A 23,291-nucleotide genomic window follows, 5' to 3' on the forward strand; every position below is an offset into this window, starting at 1 on the left:
GTGAATAAACGCCTAATGGAAAAGCAAAACATATATGTACAATATGTCATTAATTTTTTTAAACACTTAAGTAAGATAGAATAAAATTAGACTAGAAAAGTCAGAGATTATACTGTTAAGTAGTGTTGCACATAATATTGAAATATGTATATATTATATTGCACATGATAGTCCTAAATGGTCATGTTTCCAGAGGTTTGATCAAATAATCAGGTTTGATTAAGTCATCACTTAAACTGTATATTTAACAGAACAGATTGTATTCCCAATTTTTCAGATGAGTTCAGAAATTAATGATAAAACCTACAATATTACATATGACAAGAAAAAATTGCTCTGTTAATTTGGATATTAAAGTTAAAATCTGACAAATCCAGAGCTTCCCTTTAAGCAGATATATTAATGTGATAGTGGAGAGACTCAGGCAGGGCAAAGACAAAACCTTTATTAAACAATGCAAAAATGTACAGACATACAGACATTTACAGCGTGTTTTTACATTTTTTTAAAAAAGTCTGCGCTCAGGTCAGTCCCAGTGATCAATAATATCTACCAATGAAGCGCACACTCAAACAAACAAACACATGCACACACACACACCTTATCAACAAGTCGTAAACTGTCATCCATTTGTTTGAAATGCTTTCAGGTGAAGGTGTTTGCTCTTCTCCTTAATACTGCCTGTTTAATACAGCTGAAGATGTTTTCAGAAGATAAATGAGACTAAACAAGAAGCAGAAACATGATTAATACAGGAAAAACACACACAAATGAAGTAAACTAAACCTCAAAATGCGATAAAACTGTAACCTCGACTAAATAATGTGAGGATGAACAGCAATATGAAACCAAAACCTCAATGTCTTCATCTTTCAGGCCAAAGTTGGCTTCAGACTAAAATATAGTCTTTGTTTTCATCTGATCTTCCCTGACACCGGAAAATAAATCTCTATCTACAATAAGTGATTTTCTTATTTACATATAGTTTACATCCCTCATCCACAATGTACTGAGTGTAATGTGTATTTATTATTTCCTTTTTTATAATACATACAGTGACAGCCTGTCCAGAAGTCAGAAAATAAACGTATTAACTTGCGTAGGTGTCAGTAAACAGTAAAATATAAGCACGCACACATTCTGTATGTAAACATCTTATATTCAATCACTGACTGAGATAAACCAAATAAAAGCTTCACCACGATGATGCATGAAGCTGGCTTTAATAGCAATGATGAGCCCTTTTATACCTGAAACCAACAGGAACAACAGAAAATACAACTTCAACCTGAAATACTAACGAAAACTGAGCTGCTGCGATGATTTATTTCTCATGTTTCAGTATGAAAAAGTTCGGCCTCCCTGAAATAGTTTAAAAAGAGTCTCTGAGGGTTCTTCATTAAATAAAATGTTGAGGGAAATAATAAAGTATTTTCTACCCTGTTAAACTCACTGAGGTCACATCAGGTTTGAAGAGTTGAAAATATAAGTCAAACGTTCTTCACGTCTAATAAAGCAAAACAGTCGGCTATAACACATTATTTCCATCTTTGTAGCTCAAAAAAATAAACAAACATGCCAATAAGATAACCAGTAAAGAAAAGAAATCATTACACACAAGGAAACAAAGAAGAATTTCTGTAAAAATAAATATGCAGGTGCAGGAGGGCTGATGAAATTTCTCTGTTTTAGTGTTTGTGGCATAAGGCTTGTTTTAATTCCTGAGATTCGTCTGAATGTGTGTGTTTGTGTGTGTTTGGTGTGTGTTCACATAGTGCAGCACTTGTTCTTTTGTGTTTGGCCGTCTTTGAACCGGAGACGATGCTTCGACCGATATTTCTCCAGGTAGGTCAGCTGTTTGCTGTTGATCGCTCCACGACGTTTCCTGGAACACACAAACATTAAATAGTGGAAATCAGTGAATTTATCCTTTATAAGGTTTTAAATGTGCCTCGTTGTTTAGCAGAACTCTCACATCAGCACACCACAGCTGGAGCTCTGACGAATCTCTTGGATGTTTCAAGATCTTGGGCCAAATATGGAGACAATCGAGCCGTCACAGTGGCTTCATGCAGAGCTCGATGCCCCGATTTCAACTTTTATTGCAGTGTAACGTTCTTTACCTATTATTTAATTGCCTTTATTTATTCAAATTTGTGGTTCAGGTCACAGTGTTTTATTGTGTTTTTGTGATCTGCTACATTCATTTTATGGGATTTTGTTCAATTCTTGTTAATTTTTAGTTTATTTTTTTAATAAATTTGACTTTTTACTTTGTTTTTGCCGTGATAATAGGACAACATTTCCCTTTAGTTTTCCATCAGTTCTTTTTGTCACTTTGTGGTAAAATATAATAAGGATTGTGTGTATGTACTGCTTCTCAGAATGCTAATTTGTGCTGATATGTGGGCTAATATAAAGTTTAATACTGCTGTTTTAACTAGTAGTGCATTACAATTTAAGTAGTGACCCCAACATATTTTATGCTACTGGGTTATTTACAGCTGCAGTAATCTGGAAAAAACTGCAGATTGTGTTGCTATTTAAGTGATCTCACCTGAGCTCAGTAAAAGGTCCATAATTGGCTTAAAATATCCAGTAGCAAAAAACCTGAAAATGGAGCCAAGAGGAGGTGCCGGACTCGTAGTTTCTTCTCAGACCACTTAAATTTACATTATGCTTGAGGTTAGTGCGGAATTATGGGTCAATGATGCCAAAATACTGCGTTCCTCAGTTTTCAAACAAGATAAAGCAGCGATGCAAGCATTGTGTTGTTTCTTAAACCAAGTTTTTATTTAAATTGCTAAATAGTTTCTTGTTTGGTATGTATTAAAGTGAGAAAGAATATAGTTACAGCTGTTCTAGTGGTGTATGATATTCATTTTGTAGGATTCAAATTAAAGCACAAATGCTCTTTAGCTGTTTTATGTGCACGATGAATTTAAAACATATAAATGTACTCACTGTCTGATGAGTTGAAATCGCATCCTCATACTTCATCCCACTTTCTATCAGAGCCCAAAAGCGACCAGCACTGGAGCTCTGCATGTAAACAGAAACACATGCAGTCACATCTACAATTCTGCTCATCTGTATTTAAAAAACTTCTTCTAAAATAATATTTCTCTGCAGAAAATGAAACATTTAATAGTCACTTAACATCAGTCAGATTTTATAAGCTTTAACCTTCATGTAAAGGATCAGTTAATCTTTGTTTTGTGTATTCCCTTCCTCTGTTCCACTAAACAGTGAATTAATGTGTTTTAAAGTGTTTCTTACCTTCCCAGTCCAGCTACACAGTGAACAGCTACACAGCTTCCTGGATCCTCTTTAAACTTCTTCTTCAGCAGATTCAGCCATCATCAACCAGCTTACTGGAGGTGGAGCTCCATCATCAAAGGGCCAATCCTGAAAAAGAGGTCCAGCAGTTACTGTCATTCTGTCATTAAAGGTCACTTTTATGTTATTCATGGCTTCATTCAACAGGAAAATAAAACTCCAGTCGCTGTGATGAAGATGAAGATGCTGTGATAAAAGAGCTGATTTCACTGCAGCTGATAAACTGACTCATGTTTTCTGAAGAGAAAATGAGTTCACAGTTTGATCTGATGTTAGATCCTGATCAGTCCTGTCTGCATGTCAGGGATAATTTAAAACTATGAGTAATTAATGAAAGATATTTCTGTTGATACATGTGCAGAAATGCATCTGTCTATGTGCAGACGTTCACATGGCTTCTGCTGCTGTGAATTTATAAATTCTAAGGAAAAACTCCTACAAAAATTCCTACAAAATGAAACTTCAGCTTCTGTTTAATGTTTTGTCAAAATCCAGATTGTTTTTATTATTGCTGCATCTCTTTAACCTTAAGATATATGGTCCCTAATGCTGTCTGGTGTCAGGTTTAATAAACTCAGAAGAAACAAGCAAACAAGCAACAAATGAAGCTTCAGCTCCTGTTAATGATTATTTTAATAACTGGTGTCATTTTGACTTTATCTTAGTAAATGTTTTTTTTTTAACGACATAGTGAAATTGTAGAGCAAAGTGAGTGAGAAAGCTGTCTTTGGACTAATAACGGTGAGGAAAAGATGAAAAAAAGCCTTCCTTAAATTGCTTTGCAGAACTCAAAGTATGTTGTGTGTATATGCTCATCTCTTAATGTGACTGTATGCAGCTCAAAAGTGTGTTGATATGTAAATGCTGCCAACTTTTATGTAAAATTATGATTCAGACATGAAGTTGACACCTTCAGTTACCTTCATACTATTGTAAAACAGTGCATGTCTGACAGGAGCTTACAGTAAATGTGTGTTTTTTTGTATCATGTTCTCACCACCACGGTGATTCCGTCATTCTCCAGTGGCGTTTTGTCATAAGTGACGTCACAGACTCGGACCACGGTTGTGGCTCCATAACGCTTCAAGTCCTGGAGAGATGATAGGGATTTTAACAACACACAACATCCAATTCAATATTCATGTAATAAATTATTTTGTCAAGTTCCTACTCACCTCTATGAAGGAGCTCAGCGTGCTGTCTGTGGGGTTGTGTGTGATCAGGAACCTCATGTTCTTGTGGCAAAGTTCTACTGGAGCCGGACGGTTCATGTTGGCCAGTGTCACCTTTGATATCCCAGACGGACCTCCGACCTTCAGAGTTAGATGTTAGATAAACAGTCAGAGTCTGGAGGATGTTCTTGACACACGTTAACACTGACAAGAATTCCAAACATGAGTCGTAGTAGGGAACAACAAACCAGAAAGAATATGCAGATTTACAGATTAGCTGCATTATTTAATGTGCCATTGAAGCAGCAGAACCACAATTTAATCAAACCTGTTAGTCTTAAAGGAATATTTAAGCATTTTGGGAAATTAATAAATCTATCTGCAAGATATAAATGTAGAGCTAGCAGGTTGTAAGATTATCTTAGTTTGGGTTAGCATAGCTTAGCTTAGCTTAGCTTAACGTAAAGCCTGTAACTGACAGCAAAGAAATACATCTGTTAAATCACAATAAGTCATTGTCACATTTTGTTTTTGAACCAGAACCAACGTGATAATAACTAAAATCTCCAGGTTCTGCTAAACACATTATTTTGTGTCTGCAACCAGCTTGCAGTCTTCATGCTAAGCGAAGTAGCTGCTGGCTACAGCCTCAAAATCTGTGTACAGACACCAGAGTGGTGCCAAACTTTTAATCAGACTCTCAGCAATTAAGACAATAACATTAGCAGATTCAAAACTCAGAAGAAACATCTGAAAAGTCACTGACAGTGTTTAAACCAAATGCAGCGCTACAGAGACAAAAAGTCCATCCAAAGGTGTTTTACCTGGTTGCATATGTCTTATATTATTTAAGGTGAACATCTTATATGTAAATTAAACCTACAGAGCGTTTTCAGAGCGTATTCATTGCATTCAGGTCATTCAGGTGAGCTAGTTTAGAGGTGTAAATGTTGTTTAATACTGGATACTGTAACAGGTTTTAGCTTCACTTTGTTTCCATTAGAGTTCAGTTTAATCAGACAGAGTAGAGATCTGTCTGTAAGTAAGAATAATATTACTGAATATTAAGTTTAAAAAATGGCAAGTTGCTTAAAGTGTCTGTTCTTGACTTGTCATTGAAGATAAGTGTTTTTCTATGATCTTGATTCAGACCTGCTTCATCTTCCTCGAGGTATAAAAATGCAGTATTGCTGTGAGTACTGATCAGATGTATTACAGTGATATTATATGTTAGGAGAACAAAGGACGAAAGTCATAAAGTAAATGTGGATAAACTAAACCAGACAGGAAAGTGGACCTAACTGTGTGAATGAAGGAACTTGTTTTGCTGCTGATTCATTTCACAGTGTTGAAGTTTTGCTTACCGGAACACATCTGAAGCATTCTGGCATATATTCTACTGTATGTGATTATGTATTTATAATGAGAGTTTTTTTTTTCCTTTTGTGTGTTGTCTGCAGCTCTCAATGAGTTTCAAACCCAAAAACACGTTTTGGCCTTTCTTACTTTGTTTGGATGTTTGGCTTTCACTATGCAGAATAACTCTTCTGGCGAAAGTTCAAAATTTACAATTAAAACCTGCATTTAAATTGTGAATCCTGTGAACAAGACTTGTGTCATTATAGCTAATTTGGAAGGCCTGGTCTGAAAAATTGATTTATAAATTCACAAATGTGAAATGGAAACCTGTACCTGACCTTCAGTGATGAAGAAGGCATATTTGTGTAGCTGTTAAACTTTTGCAATGAATAATATTAGCGTGGTCATGCAGTAGATCCTGGACTTGTTTCTGTAAGCGAGGAGAAGAAATATCTTATAAATCACTTCTAATAATAGTAATCCCTGTCTGGAGGGATCTTAAACATTACTTACTTTCTTAAAACGCAACAAAGAGTGAAAATGGAGAAAGAAACAATGTCTGCAAGATCTGGGACATAAAAATATCCTGTGGGTAAATCTCCACTCTAGAAAGGCAAACCAGTCTTTTAAGAGAGAATCCTTAACCAGCCACGTGAGAAACGCAGTAAAAGGTGAGTTAAAGTCTTGTTGCTTCACTATATTTAGATGTCCAGTCTCACACCTTTAGTCTCCAGCTGCAGCTCTCTGTTTGTCTTCAGCTTATAGCTGATCTGCAGGTAAGTCTGAGCTTCCTTCAGTTTATAACCGTTTAAGGTCTTTTCCAGCCGTGTTGTGTGGGTTTTTATCCCATAGCTGACTGTCTCCTACAGTTCGTGTCATGTTCCTCTGTTCTAGTTGTGATTCTCTCTGATCCTCAGCAGCTCTGTCCTTTTCTCTCTCAGGTATCTTCCAGGTCGAGGGCTCCACCTGTTACCCATCGGCCGGCAGGTTCAGAAGGCCGCTGCTGCTTCCTGGTTCACACCCGGAGGACTGTGTGGTCCAGCATCATCCCAGGTGAGTCTACAGGTGTTGAGCGTGGCAGTAGTCACCAGTCCGCCGCACAAACTCCATCAACCAGCAGTTCTGCAGCACGAAACAGTTAAAAGAGTTCAACTTCAAGAGTAACGAGAAAAGCTTCACGTCAGGTATCAAAGATGTTGTGTTTTAGGGCCTGTATGCAGATTACATTTGTCTGCAAAATACACTAATGAAGTCACTGATTAGTGGTGCAAGCTAACTTTGGCTAAGAACACAAACAGACATGAAGACACACATTTATTGTTCTTATTCACGACGACATAATATGTACATTAGAGGAGTTCCTGGTCAGCTACCCCAGAACCCAAAACATTAATGCCAGGCTTAAAATCAGACCACAACAACAGCCAAGCATATTTAATAAAGAGCTTTATGAGCCAGAGGGGCCACATTAACTCTGTAGATTATTAGTTGGTATGAATATCCATTGAACAACTTTAAAAACAGACTGGCGCTGAAATCAGAAGCACGGTTAAATTTTACCCCTTGAATCCAGACATGTTATCTCAAGACAATCACCAAAATTACTCCAATTACGAACCAGAAACTGTTAAACAGAATCTGAGCTCAAATCCGGATTTTTTTTTTAAATAAAATGGAGCATTCAACAGAGCAGAAGATGAAATTTAATAATTAGCATTTTTTGATGAAAATCTAACTGAAAAATCTAAGTTTAAACCTTTTATTGTTGAAATCAATGTCAAATAATTTAAAACCAAACTACAGGTCATGTACATGTTCTGTTTGCAAAGAAACATATAGATTCTGCTTCATCTGAGATATTAACCAGGATAACTTTTGGTGCAACACAAACTCTACAAACCAGGTATACGTGCAGGACAAACGGCTTGAGGCAGGCGACCAGAAAACTTAGCACATCTGCACAAATCAAACTTCCGTCTGAGAAAAATAATAACCAAATCTAAAGGTGGTTTTGGTAGCACTTCAGCGGTCTGAGTGGATGTTGTGATACTTTGGTCCAGCAGCAATAAAGCAGAAGAAGAAACTGTTTGTTTTGCATTAGAAGAAAATCCTTCCCCTGTTCAGTTCATACGTAAGTTGTGGAATCAGAGCTGCTCCTGGATTAGGGTTCAAACAAAGCAGAACAGTTTGTCTGATGAGAAACAGAATCCCACAAGGAACACCAGCTGTAAGAATTTTTAGCAGCTCATTAAAAACGCAATTTTGCTCTGTACTTCTGTATTTGTCTGTTAAAAACAGGAACTGAGATTTAATTAACTGTTTACATTAATTTGAAGGTGGAGATAATTTGGTCTAGTGAGTAATAAAGGTGTAAAAAGTGAAACCCTCCAGTCAGTCACGAGCACAGACGCTCAAACAAACAAGCAGTGAAAGCCCAGGCTATAATCTGACCACACACAACACACACCACACACACACCACACCACGACACACAACACAACACAACAACCACACACACACACACACACACACACACACACCACACTGGTCCAGGTTGTGACGATCTATAATTTAGGAATTATCCATAATCAGGACAGAGGTCAATATTTCTCTCTAAGTATTCAAAGAAACATTTGTTTTAGAAACTTCCAGTGATTTAAGCAATTTAATTTTTTTTATTCAGGTAGTCAGACTGGATCCTGTGTAATCTTTGTTGAAACACAACCTCTTCTGACAGAAAGTTGAAACAACATAGCGGGCGACCAGACGCAGTAATTCCACTTAAAACTGTAAATCCAGAGAGGCAGTTGGCTGGTAAAGCAGGTACTGTTCCCACCGCGGGGTCAGACATCCAAACAGGTTAAAATGGATCTCAGAATTATTTGAGCCACCGGCTGCCGGACTTTTCTCTGCTCTGTGAGGCCTGAATGGAGAGTGATAACTTTAGGTTACCCAATGATTAGGTAGTAGCCTCAAATAGGATAAACGCTACCAGAGTGCAATTCACCTGCTCTTAGGTAAACCCTGTTTACTGGAGCAGGTTCAGTGCCACAATGAAGCTGTGATAAAAACCGACATTTGGTTTGTTTTGTCCATGTCAGATCTTACCTCAGTTTGCTGCTCAACCATAAAAATCCAACCAAAGTGAGCAGCAGAGTATCCACCAGCGATTGCTGAGTCCCAGTACCAGCCAACTGCCCTGTTATAAGTAACTGCAGCTGTATTTATAGGCTGCTTCGATACCAAGTAGCCGTTTCTATGACACACAGATTTGTGGAAACAACAGTCCTGTCTCCTGCTCTCAGGCTTGTTCCACTGAACTTCTCTGATTATCATCTCTGGCAGCTGGTTTACAGGAATATCCTAATGTCTTTACCATCATGTTAGTGTTCACAAGCTGAATCCTGTTTAATCACAGCAACACAGTACAATACTGAGTTCTTACCTATTAGTTCTTCAGCTCTATCTCCAAACTACGACCATGCAGATCTTCTGCAGTGAAATAAACCTGATTCAGTGCTTTTCTGCTGTCATCTGGAACCAAAGAGTGTCTGCAGCCACCTGTAGCTCTGCTCTATCTCGAACGTCCTCCCAGAAACTGCTGTGGCGTGCTGCATGTGCAGGATTGCAGCTCTGTGTGGCTGCAGCAGTGTGCACGACTGAGATCTGCTGTGAGCTGCTCTAATCAGGCTGAGCAGCCATCTGACCCTGACAGGCCTGTCAGCAGCAGACTCTCCTCAGATAATGCTCTTAGAGTGCTTCTCCCTCCTACTGATTCATCCACTTCAGTCTTTTCTGCCTTGGTTGAGCTCTCAGTGAGGACAGCAGCTTCTCTCCTCCAGCTGGCTGGTGGTCGCTCAGTTCAGCTGCAGTTTTATCAATGTGCAGCAGCGTTTCCCAGTTTGTGCTCCTCAAAAACGTCGATTATTTGCAGCAACATGTCCGTCTGGAGCTTCGCTTGTTTTTCTTCTCTGTCTCCCCCCGATCATCTAAAAATAGATCCTTTGAGCTCCAGACAGAATCAGACAAGTCGACCCATTCACTGTCACTGAGCTGAATTAACTTCCTCTTTAAGCTGTAAACTCTCAGGTTATTGGTTTCTAACTACCCTGTGAAGCTGCAAATGTTGTCCAATAACTTACATCAGAACATTATTAAAAATGTCCCTCTAATTTACCTACTGATGAAGTCTGAAGGACACATGTTGTGCTGTTCAGGGTGGTTCTGTTTACGAGGTTCTGGCATGGATATGTGAGTCCAGAGAGTCACAAGACAGTCACAGCTCAGACTTTTTAAAACCAGACGGGGCCTCAGCTCACCATCAATCACTCTGACTGGAGGTTAACGTCTGAAAACCAGCTAAAATTAACTGAAGCACCACTTCAAGTCTTTCCAGGTCACAACAGTAAAACCTGGATGGTTGTCTCCTCATCATGAGCCGCTTTTATCCCATGTTTAATTTTCATTATGTCACCTTTCTTAATTCAGATAATGAGCACAAATACGGCAATGAGTCAGGATCATAAAGATAAAACATGTCTTTGCCTTGTTGGAGTTAAATTGAGAATTTGGGTGAATGTTGTCACACTGTAAGTTTGTGTTTTTCATATTGTCCAATAATGTCTGATGCATTTAATGTCAAAGCTGTTGGATTCTACATGCAGTGGAAACAGAAATGCTGAAAGGGCCGATTACAGGACTGATCCATACGATAACCTTTAATTAATCCCACAGCGGGGAAATCTACATAATTTCAGCAGCAAACTTATAAGAAATATCAATAAAAAAGTAAAAGTATACATCAGTACTAGTTCAGACTCTTTAAATTCTTCTCTATATGGAAATAATATTACACATATTAGTAGTTTTGCACAGAGTAGAAATACTGATAGTGAAATATTAATATTGCACAGAATTGTTTTGCAATTTGTACAGTTTCATTTAGCCGACACTTCTATCTAAAGCGACGTACATCTGAGGGTAGATACAATACAAGGAAGGATCTAGTCAAGAAAAAATAACCTGGATAAGAGCCATAAAGCAAGTTCGTGTTCGTAAATAGAGTTTTTGAATGTATGTTCTGTCTTTGTCGTTGTTTTCTACTGAAATGTATTTATACTGTGAATCTTATTTCTGTTCCTAAAAAAAGTGCTTCCATGTTCTCCTTCTTTAAGGTTTGTCCACCAGAGAAAGTCTCTGCTGCAGACTGAACATGGCTGCTGCAGAGGTTTGTGGAAATGTGATCCGACGGCAGCAGGACAACCCTCAGCTCGGCCTGAAGGAGTCTCAGTGGCCTCGATTGACTTTCAGTTCAGTCCTGAGCCGACCCTCAAAGACTTTGAGGACAATTTACTTCAGCTGCAGGGAAACAACAGAAGAGCTCCAGTTTTCAGAGAGCAGCTGACAATCAGTTAATTAGGAATAAGTGTGCAGAGGTTTGTCTGTCAGATCCTCTAGTAAAAAAGAAAGGGTAACTGGAGTTAATTTATAGTCTTTCAATTCATGCCTCAGCTGTGTGTTAATCATGTGAGCTTGTTGGAAACAGAACATCATACTAAACAAATACCCACAGCACTGGAGAAGGTTCTTTGAAAAAGAAATCCCAGCTAAATAGAGTGACTTAACATTTGCCTTTCCGTTGTGCTTCTTGATTATTCTTGAGTAGCTGTTGTTGTTCTGATCCGTCTCAGGAAGCTATTTTTATCATTATGCAACGATCGGTTCTATTTAAACCTCCATCACCTCAACAGAGCAGCTCTAATCAGCTCAGCAGCTTCTTTTATTTGTGTCGCATGAAAACAGACCAATAAAGTGGGACGGATAATCAGGCACATTACTAAACATGTTATCAGCAACTACAGCATTAAACCTGCACTTCACAGCAGATTTACAGCTGATCACCTTCAAAAAGCTCCTGTTTATCTGGAAACTGTTCGTAAGTGACAATAATCCAAATAAGTTTTATTCTGAGTCGTCCCTCAGGATGAATGATGCCAATATGATGCTAGTGGTTGGTAACTCTGTCTCACATCACTCAGCCGTGTCAAATACGACATAATCCACTGAGCGACGAAGAGGAAACTGGATAGGAAAAGGAAGCAGAGTTCCTTACACACGGCAAGTCTTAGTGAATCCCAAACAACACCTAATCACACAGTATCAGAGTTTAAATATTTTATTTGTATAATACCAATATGGGTCAAGTCTGAGGAAGCTGCTCTAACATGTTGTGCAGAACTGAACTTAGAGTTTAAAATCATTTGATTCTGATATGAGACTGAGCAGAGCCTAAAAAACAAACAGAAACATGTTCCCTGACAGTGGAAATCAGGATTAAACCGCAGACGGCCTCTGATCTGAGCTTCTGAACACAACAACACAACAAATACTTTAAGGGTGGAGATAGAAATGAGATCCTTTCGGAGGAAAGAGGCACGGATTGGACAATGCAACAGTATGTCCCGCCTCTGACAGGTTTGTTTTTAGCCAATCGCGGGATCTTCACAACGAGCGGAGCCAATTGGTAGATTAAACTCTTACTAAAACCCGTAGGTAAAAAAGCACAAACATCTTTACCATCCAGAAATGCGCAAAGCGCCTCTCGTTGTTCTTCCTTCAAAGACGCGATGGGAGATTCAGCTAAAACTGACTTAATAGCAGCATCTACAATCTACACGATCGTTGTCCTCCTGCCATGTTTGTTTTGATCTACTGGCGCTTGGTGTCGTCTTCACACCCGGATATCCCGCCCCACACACGAATACTACTGCGTGATTGGCCCGTGCCAACTTGGCTCTGTACGAACAGTGAATGCGGGAGCGGAGCTCGATGGTTTCTTGAGAGATTTGTGAACTCACAAATATCGCGAGAAATCAACTTGCTGGCAAGGTTAGTAACAACAGCATGGCCAAGAAAACACTGTTTCCCGTCATGGGGACCCCACAAATGACATTTCTTTTGGTTTTCCTATGGTTGTGAGGACATTAGGTCCCCACAACCCCTATAATTACCTGCTCACACACACACACACACACACATACACACACACACACACACACACACACACACACACAAGCACACACAGTTGTGTTTCTACGACTTTAGAGGACATTACATAGATCATTTAACCACAACTTACTCTAACCTCCACCATCATTGCTACCAACCCTCATGATATCCTTAATTCCAACCATAACCTGAGCCTTTACTTTAAAACTTAATCATTTTTGTAACTTACTTTTAGTCCTCATAAGGAATACTAATCCCTATGATGTGATGTATTCATTCAGTGTAAAATATTTGATATTTTAGGATTAAAGTTTCCTTATATTATGTAATATTACTGATTACCTCAGTGTAACTGCCAGTATCATGTTTAACTGTTCCATTCCAGCCTGATTGTAGCTCACATATTTACTTCAGTAATGTATTGTAGATATGTCTTTTTAGATACTGCATTTCTGGTGTTTTATTTTCACTATTTACTGTTTTTCTAATCAATATCTGGAACAAGAACTTCCTTCAGGATAAATAAAGTTTTATCTTATTGTGGAAACAGATTTAGGTCCTCACAACATGAGTATTACTCACAGACAGAAACACACACACACACACACATAGGGTGCTTCCATGACTTCAGAGGACATTAGTGACCATTTGTAGACTTAACCTAACTTCAACCACAGCTACTAACCTGAACCTGACCTATCATTTAACATGTGATAAATCTCCATAATGTGACTCCATAAACAGATTTAGGTCCTCACGTCATAAATAATACTCACTGACAAACACAGACACACATCTTGTAACTAACTCAAACCTTAACCTCAACCTGACTTGGCCTTAAATCAACCCTAAAATTTCATGATTTATGTTGCTGGAACTCATTCTGTGTAAAATTGTTTTAGGTCCCCACAACAGGAGTAAGACAAACACACACACACACACACACACACACACACACACACACACACACACACACACACACACACACACACACACACACACACACACACACACACACACACACACACACACACACATATTCAAAGACACACACACTCACACGTACAGGCGGCAGCAGCTGCTATGTGTAAAATTAGACTGTTTTGAAAGCTGAGAGTCCATCAGCAGGACTTTCACCTACAGACTGGACATTACCATGACGACCAGCTGTCAGCGGGACACTATACCTTCACTATGTACATGTATATACACTCAACAAAAATATAAACGCAACACTTTTGTTTTTGCTCCCATTTTTTATGAGATAAATTCAAAGATCTAAAACTTTTTCCACACACAATATCACCATTTCTCTCAAATATTGTTGACAAATCTGTCTAAATCTGTGATAGTGAGCACTTCTCCTTTACTGAGATAATCCATCCCACCTCACAGGTGTGCCATATCAAGATGCTGATTAGACACCATGATTAGTGCACAGGTGTGCCTTAGACTGCCCACAATAAAAGGCCACTCTGAAAGGTGCAGTTTTGTTTTATTGGGGGGGGCACCCCTCTTCAATGGCTGTGTAAAGTTGCTGGATATTGGCGGGAACTGGTACACGCTGTCGTATACGCCGATCCAGAGCATCCCAAACATGCTCAATGGGTGACATGTCCGGTGAGTATGCTGGCCATGCAAGAACTGGGACGTTTTCAGCTTCCAAGAATTGTGTACAGATCCTTGCAACATGGTGCCGTGCATGATCCTGCTGCAACATGAGGTGATGTTCTTGGATGTATGGCACAACAATGGGCCTTAGATCTTTGAGTTCATCTCATAAAAAATGGGAGCAAAAACAAAAGTGTTGCATTTATATTTTTGTTGAGTGTATATATGTGTGTACATGCACGTGCACTGAAGAGGAGAAAACTATATCACTTCTCTGTAACTTATTTCCTTTGGGCTTCCATCTCACGGTCCATCCTTCTGCAGCTCCATGAGATTATCAAGACGAATGACCTCCTTAGCTAATGTTAAAATGCATTTAAAGGTCTGTACGGTCCGTAAAATTACACAGAGCTAAAATAAGAGTGAATATAAAAACCAGTGAGATGAGAATCCAACCATCATGCTCCAGGAAGTGGACATGAAACTCCATCTAGTGGGCTCTGCTGGGAAGAGACAGGAGGATTTATTTACCGTCTTCATCAACTAGTGTCTGGATTCTGAACTCCTGTAATTAACATGTTCTAAATACTCGTCACTAAGGGAGGGAAGACTACAGACTTATTTCAAATTTTGATTACATTATGTTGTGTTTCATAATATTATCCAGTGTGTTTATGGTTTAGAAGATAAGATAAAAACTTTCAAATATTGCTTAGAAAAACTAAATGAAATCTCCAAAATTTCCAGCACGACTGTCTACTATTCTATTCTAGTTTCATTTCATTTTATTACTTAATTCCAATCATGTATTGTAATATATAAAGCAGCAAATAAAAGTCAAAAATCAATAAGACACAAGTAGAACACATTACTGAAATAAGCAAATATAAAAAAATAAGGCAAGAACAGAACAGGAAAAGGAATGCTGGTGATTATAGTGAGGTAAAAAGTAATATTACAATTGAAAAATGGGAGAAAAATGAACTATTTCACATTAAATGAAATGAAACCGAGGATGCATATTCCATCTCTCATGTCAGATCCTTGAGTTTGTAGATATTCCAGGTGCAGATACAGAAATATTATGATCTGGGACAGTTTATTTGATGAATTGCTGTTGTATAAAGCCAGATTGAGCATCAGAGTGGTTTAATATTAAAGTTGCACCGACCCAATAACATGACCACTCCGACATGCAATTATTTTTGCGTTGCTGCTGCTGCTGCTTGGTGCCACTTTGTGAGATCACTGTGCTCCTGCAGAAAAACATTAAATGAAATGAGTGTATCTGTGAGAATATGGGACATCGTTGGTGTGAAATAGGCCACGGGGCCAGCCGAGCTTAGTCAGGGTTCCTGTGATGGTGGAGGCTCTGCAGTGACGTGAGGCTGAGTAAGACCCATCTGCTGCTCAGCCAACGGTAACTGGATTAAAGCTGCTGCAGCTCTGATGGACTTCTGAGTGTCGCTGCAGTGGTGGTTTACGTCTTAAGGGAGGTTCAGTCTGCCGTGTTTCCACTCAGACAGCTGCTGCCGTCTGATGCCCACCTACTGCTGTCTGAGGGTTTCAGATTTAGGTATCCAGGTGATGTCTGGATCTAGTTTTAGATTCAGTATTTAGTTCAAGACTGCATGATCATGACCACAAAACTGCAGCATTAAAGTCTCTCCAGTGGCTTCCTGTCCGTTTCAGGAATGATTTTCAGATTTTATTGTTTGTTTTTAAGGTGTTAAATGGGTCAAAACCTCAGTTTGCTTATTTTTATATTTTCATGCCCAGTTAGAGCTCTGAGGTCAACCAACCAGATGATCTTCACTGTTCTAAGATCTCTACACTAAAACAGAGGTGATCCAGTCTTTCTTTGTGTTTTCATGCAAGAAAAACTGAGACTTCAGAAGCTTTTAAGTCACTACTGAAGACCAACTTTCCTATCCAAGTAGAGCTCAACCTCCTGACCTCTTTTATGATGTTGTATCTTCAATGGCCTCCTGAATTTATGTTTTATTGTGCCATATCTTTATTTCATTGTGTTTTTATTCAGGTTAGTCAGTGTGTTTGTGACTTGTGTGTTTCTATTTATAATCAAACAGCCTTTTGGTTTAACTGTTGTTTTAAATGTGCTTTACAGATAAAATGGACTTGACTTGACCTCGTGATTAAAAGAACAACCTGATTTTCTGCTGCTAATCCAGAAACATTTAACTCTTTCTCATCGTACACAAATGTCACTTCATATAATGATCATTAAACCGCCTTAGAGAAACAGAGCACCGCTGACATACTGACCTACGCGCCTCACATCTTCTGACCCTGTAGATTGAGATAAAACTGCTCAGATGGAGACATCTGGCGTCCATCGATGGCTTCATATCTGCAAATCTACTTATCTTTATTATGGCCTGTAGAGGCCTCACGCTGTCCAGTCACTATTAGGTTTCTGGATGAGTTTCAAGGTCAGAATTTCTCAAACTGCCACAAAAATTATTTTTAATGTCGCTACATAATCATACAGTTATGAGAAAAAGTCACTGCACACTGAAAAAAAACTGTCACACATCTCTTTAGTACAATATCAACACAGTCTGTAAACTATGAGTATTTTGCTCTTTAAAAACTCTGCGTAGCATTTATTTTTCTACATAGGATATACTTTATTGTCCCCGTAGGGAAATTTGTCTTGGACTTGTGCTGAAGTGCCTTTAAAAAAAAGAAAAAACTTGAATGCATGCTATTTTGTTAGTTCTCTACTATGTATAGACAATCTGTGCAATAATAATACTCTGTCAATATTTCTATTCATCAAAAAATCTGTGCAATAACACTGATAAGTGTAATTACTGTTATAGTGGCTACTTTTAGAATTAGTACTTATGCGTATCTTGGTTTCTTTTTTTAATTTTACTCTTAATTTTGTACAACATTCTTTAAATGTTTGCACTATCTTTGCTGCTGTGACACTGCAGATTTCCTCAGGTTGGGACTAATAAAGGCTTATCTTATCTTACAATTGTTCCTGTGAAACATGGACAAACTTTCTGTTCTTGCCTCATAGAGGCTGATTTTAAACAAAGAGGTTCTTACATCGACATGAAATTTATTTCTCCACAGTATTAGATGATCATATTAGTTGCACGACTTTTCAAACTGCTTTAAGATGAAAATAAACTGTGCTTCCCAGATGAACCCCTGCAGTGACTCTAAAGCTTTTTCAAGGTCAGTCTGAATGAACCTGTTGATCTGTGTTTTGCGGCGACGCTACAGACTGGTGGAGCTCATTTTAAGTGAGCGGTCAGAATTAAGTGCAGAGTTCAGAGCAGCTATGAAAACTAAATGAATATCCTCCGTCAGCAGACTGGACTCCATGCAGCAGAGCTCTGAGGAACAGATGGTTCCCTGAGATTAAACCGCTGACCTGCTCTGCTGAAGGTGCTGTGACTTTGTTGATGCCTCGCAGCAAAAAATAACAAGATTTACATGCGACTTTACCTCCAGTAACACCAGATCAGACTTGTTAAAGGTCACATTCATGACATGATTTTTGTGTTATGCAAATACTTCTGTAATAATGAATGAAACAGAACAATACATTATTTGCAGCCAAATTACAAAACAGTTCATAAATGGCCAAAAACAATAAACCCAACTCAAGAGATCTAGGAATGAAATGATTTAATGATCCATATTTTATCTGCAACTAATATTTTAGTTAAGATACATTAAGACTGACGGAAACTTCAGTCCAGTGATGTTTTAATTTGCAGTGTGAGGATGTTGTGGATAATTCCGAGTAGAAATTCTGTTCGGTCAGTGTGGGAAAACAGCAGCCGGAGGTCAGATTAAAACAGAAAAGGCCAGTTGGCCACGTGTGCAGCAGGTTGGAGTCAGAGCTTAGAAACAGATCAGTGTTGAGGATATAAAAACCAGCTCAACTACCAGCCTGTCACATGCAGAGCTGCTGTTCTCCTGCAGGATCTGATACCCGGACGCACGGAAAACGCTAATTAGGAGAAGAAATAGATTCATTCAATTCAAACATTTAAAAGAAGCGGAGGGTCAAAGATCTAAACTGCAGCCATGGTTCTGGAGGATGAGTGCGACTCTGTCTTTGAGCCCCAGATCACTGTGAGTAGTAGTTGTTATTAACCGTGTGATTTCAGTTAACAGATATTTTTAAAAATGTGACCAAATTATCTTTTGATCTTAACTTTATGTTTCATATTTCAGGAGGAACATGTGGAGACTCAGTACGGGAACGTTCACTGCACCTTGACTGGAACTCCGAAGGCAAACCGCCCGGCTATCCTCACCTTCCACGATGTCGGACTGAACCGTGAGTCCATGTTTACATCCTACAAACTTACATTATGCACCTGAACACTACAGGGTACACTGATATGCTGATATCTAATTTAATATTAGCATTTTTTTTAATTTCTAATTGTCAGGAATCTGCAGAAATACAGCTGGTTGTTTCATGAAGGGAAACTCATGCATCACAGCAACTAGATTTATACTTTACTTAAACATTTCCTTATTATATGCTACATATTGAATAAAACCTTTTCACATTTTCTAAATTTTCTCAATATATATGTTTTTTGCTTTCTTATTTTCCTGTATTAGGTTTTATATTTGCATGACTTGAAATCTATAGAGCTGATTTTGTGTTTCCTCTCTGCAGATAAGTCCTGCTTCGAGACTTTGTTCAACCATGTGGACATGCATGAAATCCTCAGACATCTACCAGTTTGTCATGTTGAAGCTCCTGGACAACATGAAGCAGCCAAAACTCTGCCCACTGCGTCAGTACACCATCTTTATCACTATAATATTCACATTTCACGCTGTCATTGTTGAGTTTTAAAGCAATAAGATGACGGTAAATCTGATCCTGCCCTTCAGGTACACCTACCCCACCATGGACCAGCTGTCCGAGGCTCTGCCTGCTGTCCTCAAACACTTTGGGTAAGAAGATGGTCATCAGGTTCATCAGAGTTAATCTGGTATCGAACACTTTGGTCCTCTAAGTCTGACTTTAACCAATTAACCTTCCTGACTTGACAGGTTGCGGAGTGTGATCGGTTTGGGAGTGGGAGCAGGAGCTTACATCCTGGCGAGATTCGCTGTGAGTTCAAAACTTTTCTCTAAACCCCATCAGAATTTAAAAAGGTGCTGATGTCTGGTTTTCTCGCTTCAGATTTAACCATGAAAAAAGAGCAGAAACCAAATTTAGTATAGTTTCTAACTTGGTTTGTCCTAGTCAGGAGTAATACTAGAAATCTTTGCTACACTCACTGACTATATCTTTACTGAATAAATAAACCTACACAGAAACAATCAGACATGCTTTGATCTACTGATAAACAAGAGTTTTGGTAGTTTCTAATATCAACGGGAAATGCTAGAAAAGTCACGTCAGTGTAGTATGAATACACTCATGCTTCCTTCAGGGATAAAAGATACCATTTACAATAATAAAAGTAATTTGTTAGTAATTTTCTTACAGTATGACTTGTTTAACAAAGTCCTGATTTCTCCTGTGTGCAGCTGAATCACCCTGATCTGGTCGATGGATTAGTTCTCATCAACATCAACCCCAACGCTGATGGAATAATGGACACGGTGGCAAACAAGGTAGGAAATGCGTGACGTATTTGGATTATTGTTGGATTTCATTCAGGCAAAACCTCCTGTATTTTATTGATTCTGACACTTGAGTTTCCACGTTTCCCTGCTTCACCTGCCCATGATTATTATTTTACATCTGATTTACTTTACTATTTCGCAGATCACTGGATGGACCCACACTCTGCCGGACTCAGTCATCACACACCTCTTTGGAAAGGTAAGTCCACTCTGCAGCAGCTGGCTTCAGTTTCCATGACAACAAAAACCAATCCAAACCTAATGAGGTTAAACTGGACTTACAGGAGGAGATCCAGACCAACCACGACCTGATAGCGACCTACCGCCACCACGTCACCGCCACCATGAACCAGGCCAACGTCAGCCAGTTCTTCCGCTCGTACAACAGCCGCGGAGCTCTGGAGGTGGAGAGGCCGGTTCCTGGAGGAAACATCAACGTCAGGACGCTCAAGTTAGTAAAACATGTTTAACCAGCCAGTGCGCTGAATTAGAAGTTAGCTCTTGATGCGTGTTTGCAGCAGCTCAAGTTAAATCCTCTCTGCTGCCTTCAGGTGCCCCACTCTGCTGCTGGTGGGGGATAACTCTCCTGCTGTGGAGGCTGTAGTCGACTGCAACTCCAAACTCAACCCCACCAAGACCACACTGCTCAAGGTGACACATGAATAGAGGGAAGCTACAAAGTAGCAAACATACGTGCAGCAATGCAATATTTGATGCGTTAATGTGATATTCTATAAAACTGAAAACTTGTTGCCTCGTTCTCCAGATGGCCGACTGTGGAGGACTTCCTCAGGTGGATCAGGTGAGCTGACACTTTATATTTGCTTCTCTGATGATACTGTAGAATATGTGCTCTTCATTGGTTGTTGATGTATTTAATTATTTTCATATTTGTCTCAACAGCCAGCCAAAGTCATCGAAGCCTTCAAATACTTCATCCAGGGCATGGGATACTGTAAGTGAACTTAACTCAAGACTATTTTAGTGTTTCCATTGAGTTCCTCTCCTGCTTTTTTTCTGACAAATTTGCATTCTGTAAATAAGATTAATGTCACCCTGCAGTAAAAATCAATACTGTTTGGTATCAGAAGCATAAACAGACATTTGCACTGCCATATAAGGCTATTGGCGTCTGATTCAGAGGATTTCAGATCTTTCTCTCGTCATCTCCAGTGTCCAGCGCCAGTATGACCAGACTCCGCTCCCGGACGACCTCCAGCTCCAGCATTTCCTCCTTCGACGGCCCTCGTAGTCGCGCTCACACCAACGACATGCAGCGAGGCCGGACACAGTCCCACGGTCCCGAGGACAAACGCGGACGCTCGCACACCGACGTCTCCATGGAGAGCCTCTCCAGCTCCCACCAGAACATCTCAAAGACCACGGAGATGGCCTGTTAGCTCCTCTGAATCCAAGCACTTCATTCAAATCATACCTCACTATATGAACCCATCTGTATCCTCTCTACCCATCTTCACTCATCATGCCCTTTAATCTGCACTATCTCCACCTGAGATCATACAGTAGGCGAGACTTTACTCCTTTATCTCCCTCTGTGTTCCTATTTATTTAACCCTCTTATATTGTCTCTTCCTTGTATTTTTCTTGTCTCTTTGTTCTGCTCTAAAGTGTTATTGTGTGTCTCTATTTCTGTATCATTTATTCTCTTCTGAAGTGATATTAAATTATATGAGAGAACTGAAAGCTGTCGCATGTTTATCTATAACTCGGATGTCATGAATGAAGAGTCTAATGATGCAGTGTTTCCTGGTAAAAGCTGCTTGTTCATATCTGTAGGAATATGTATTGACTGTATGCAACTATGACAGCTGTGTATTATTGACTGCAGGAGTGTGTGATGGACATTTCAGCTCATAAAATGCTTGAAATTTAGCAATTACCTGTGAAATAAAGTGATATTAATACTAAAGTGGTGTGTTCAGTTATTAAATCATACATATGGAATGCTAACCAGCTCCAGATGGATGGATGGATGGATGGATGGATGCATGGATGGATGGTACTTGTCTAGTTTTACCACTAGATGGAGCCCTGCAACCTCCTCTGGCTCTGCAGGTTTCTGTCGCTCCTCAATCCTCCCTGATTTTTTTGAATCACTGCATTTAAATCACATAAAACCCCATCTTGTCCCCACATACAAGATTTTTAATATCACTCCTCTAGCGCAGCATTGTGGCTCTTTTTAATATCATTCTTTCCTGGAGGCCTGGATTAAAGCGTGTTGTATAACAGCTCACTCACATTCCTGCTTTATTTGTTCTTTATTTATTTCTGCTGTTACTCCTTAACATGCCCACTCATATCACATTCAATCATTCATTCATCTGACTGGTGGTCTGCTAAGTCTTATTATCTGTTTAAGCTATTTGGCTATTTTTGGTTACTTAAAAAAAATCTAATTATGCACCAAACATGTGGCCACAAGAGAAGAACAAAAGAAATGTGCAAGCATTTGGCAAATTAAGTTATTAGTGTTGGACAAAAACTGAAATGCTTCAGAACAGTCTTTCATTTTCAGATCTGGCAACACAATTTTAAATATTAATGATGGGAACTTCTGCTTGAAGAATGTCTTAATGCAAAAGCATGTCCATTTTGGCATCCTAATCAATATTTTTAGAATTTCACCAATAAGACCAACGGTGTAAAAGTACAGTGGAGGTTTCATTGTGTGGAGTTGAATAGAATAGAACAGAATAGAATAGATTTGTTGTTGTCATGCATGGTGCATGATAAAAATAAAAATATCTGCATTGATAACAAGCTAAATTAACAATAAAATCAAATGTCCATATAAAACAAGACTATATTAAGAATAACAACATATGCAAAAAGGTCAAGATACATACAATACTGTGTGGGCGGTAAATGAAGTCAACTAAAAACCAATAAAAGCTAGAATAAATATGGGCAGGAGATTGCACATAAGCAGCAATAGAACCATTAAAAGTGACACTGCGCTTTACTGTTTTGAGTTCAGAAGTCTGATGGACCATGGGAAAAAGTTGTTTCTCAGCCTGTTTGTCATGCATTTAAGACTGCAACTGAATTTGACTTTCTCTTTTTATGCTAATGTAGAACAGAATTATTCTACTTAAATATGATATTTTAGTGGCAACAGCTGGCCAGCGTATG

At 39.0% G+C, this 23,291-nt stretch overlaps 2 protein-coding genes across 2 annotated transcripts; one reads left to right on the forward strand and one right to left on the reverse strand.

Annotated features, from left to right (window-relative positions):
• Positions 1–425: 425 nt before the first annotated feature.
• ptp4a3b (protein tyrosine phosphatase 4A3b) lies at positions 426–6,568 on the reverse strand. The gene is given in 9 exon segments (XM_022211689.2): positions 426–1,885; positions 2,965–2,978; positions 2,980–3,018; positions 3,021–3,042; positions 3,280–3,360; positions 3,362–3,408; positions 4,337–4,429; positions 4,515–4,652; positions 6,384–6,568. Coding segments are annotated over 8 exon segments (510 nt in total). The 5' UTR covers positions 4,611–4,652; positions 6,384–6,568; the 3' UTR covers positions 426–1,767.
• Positions 6,569–19,096: 12,528 nt separating this feature from the next.
• Positions 19,097–22,045, forward strand: ndrg1b (N-myc downstream regulated 1b). The gene is made up of 10 exons (XM_022211688.2): positions 19,097–19,291; positions 19,392–19,454; positions 19,554–19,614; positions 20,037–20,123; positions 20,278–20,334; positions 20,420–20,586; positions 20,687–20,786; positions 20,902–20,937; positions 21,039–21,090; positions 21,309–22,045. Exons 1-10 carry the CDS (start codon positions 19,209–19,211, stop codon positions 21,533–21,535), a joined length of 933 nt encoding a protein of 310 aa, XP_022067380.2. The 5' UTR covers positions 19,097–19,208; the 3' UTR covers positions 21,536–22,045.
• Positions 22,046–23,291: the final 1,246 nt, after the last annotated feature.

Source organism: Acanthochromis polyacanthus, chromosome 12 (genome assembly GCF_021347895.1).
Source record: "Acanthochromis polyacanthus isolate Apoly-LR-REF ecotype Palm Island chromosome 12, KAUST_Apoly_ChrSc, whole genome shotgun sequence".
NCBI classification, from domain to species: domain Eukaryota; kingdom Metazoa; phylum Chordata; class Actinopteri; family Pomacentridae; genus Acanthochromis; species Acanthochromis polyacanthus.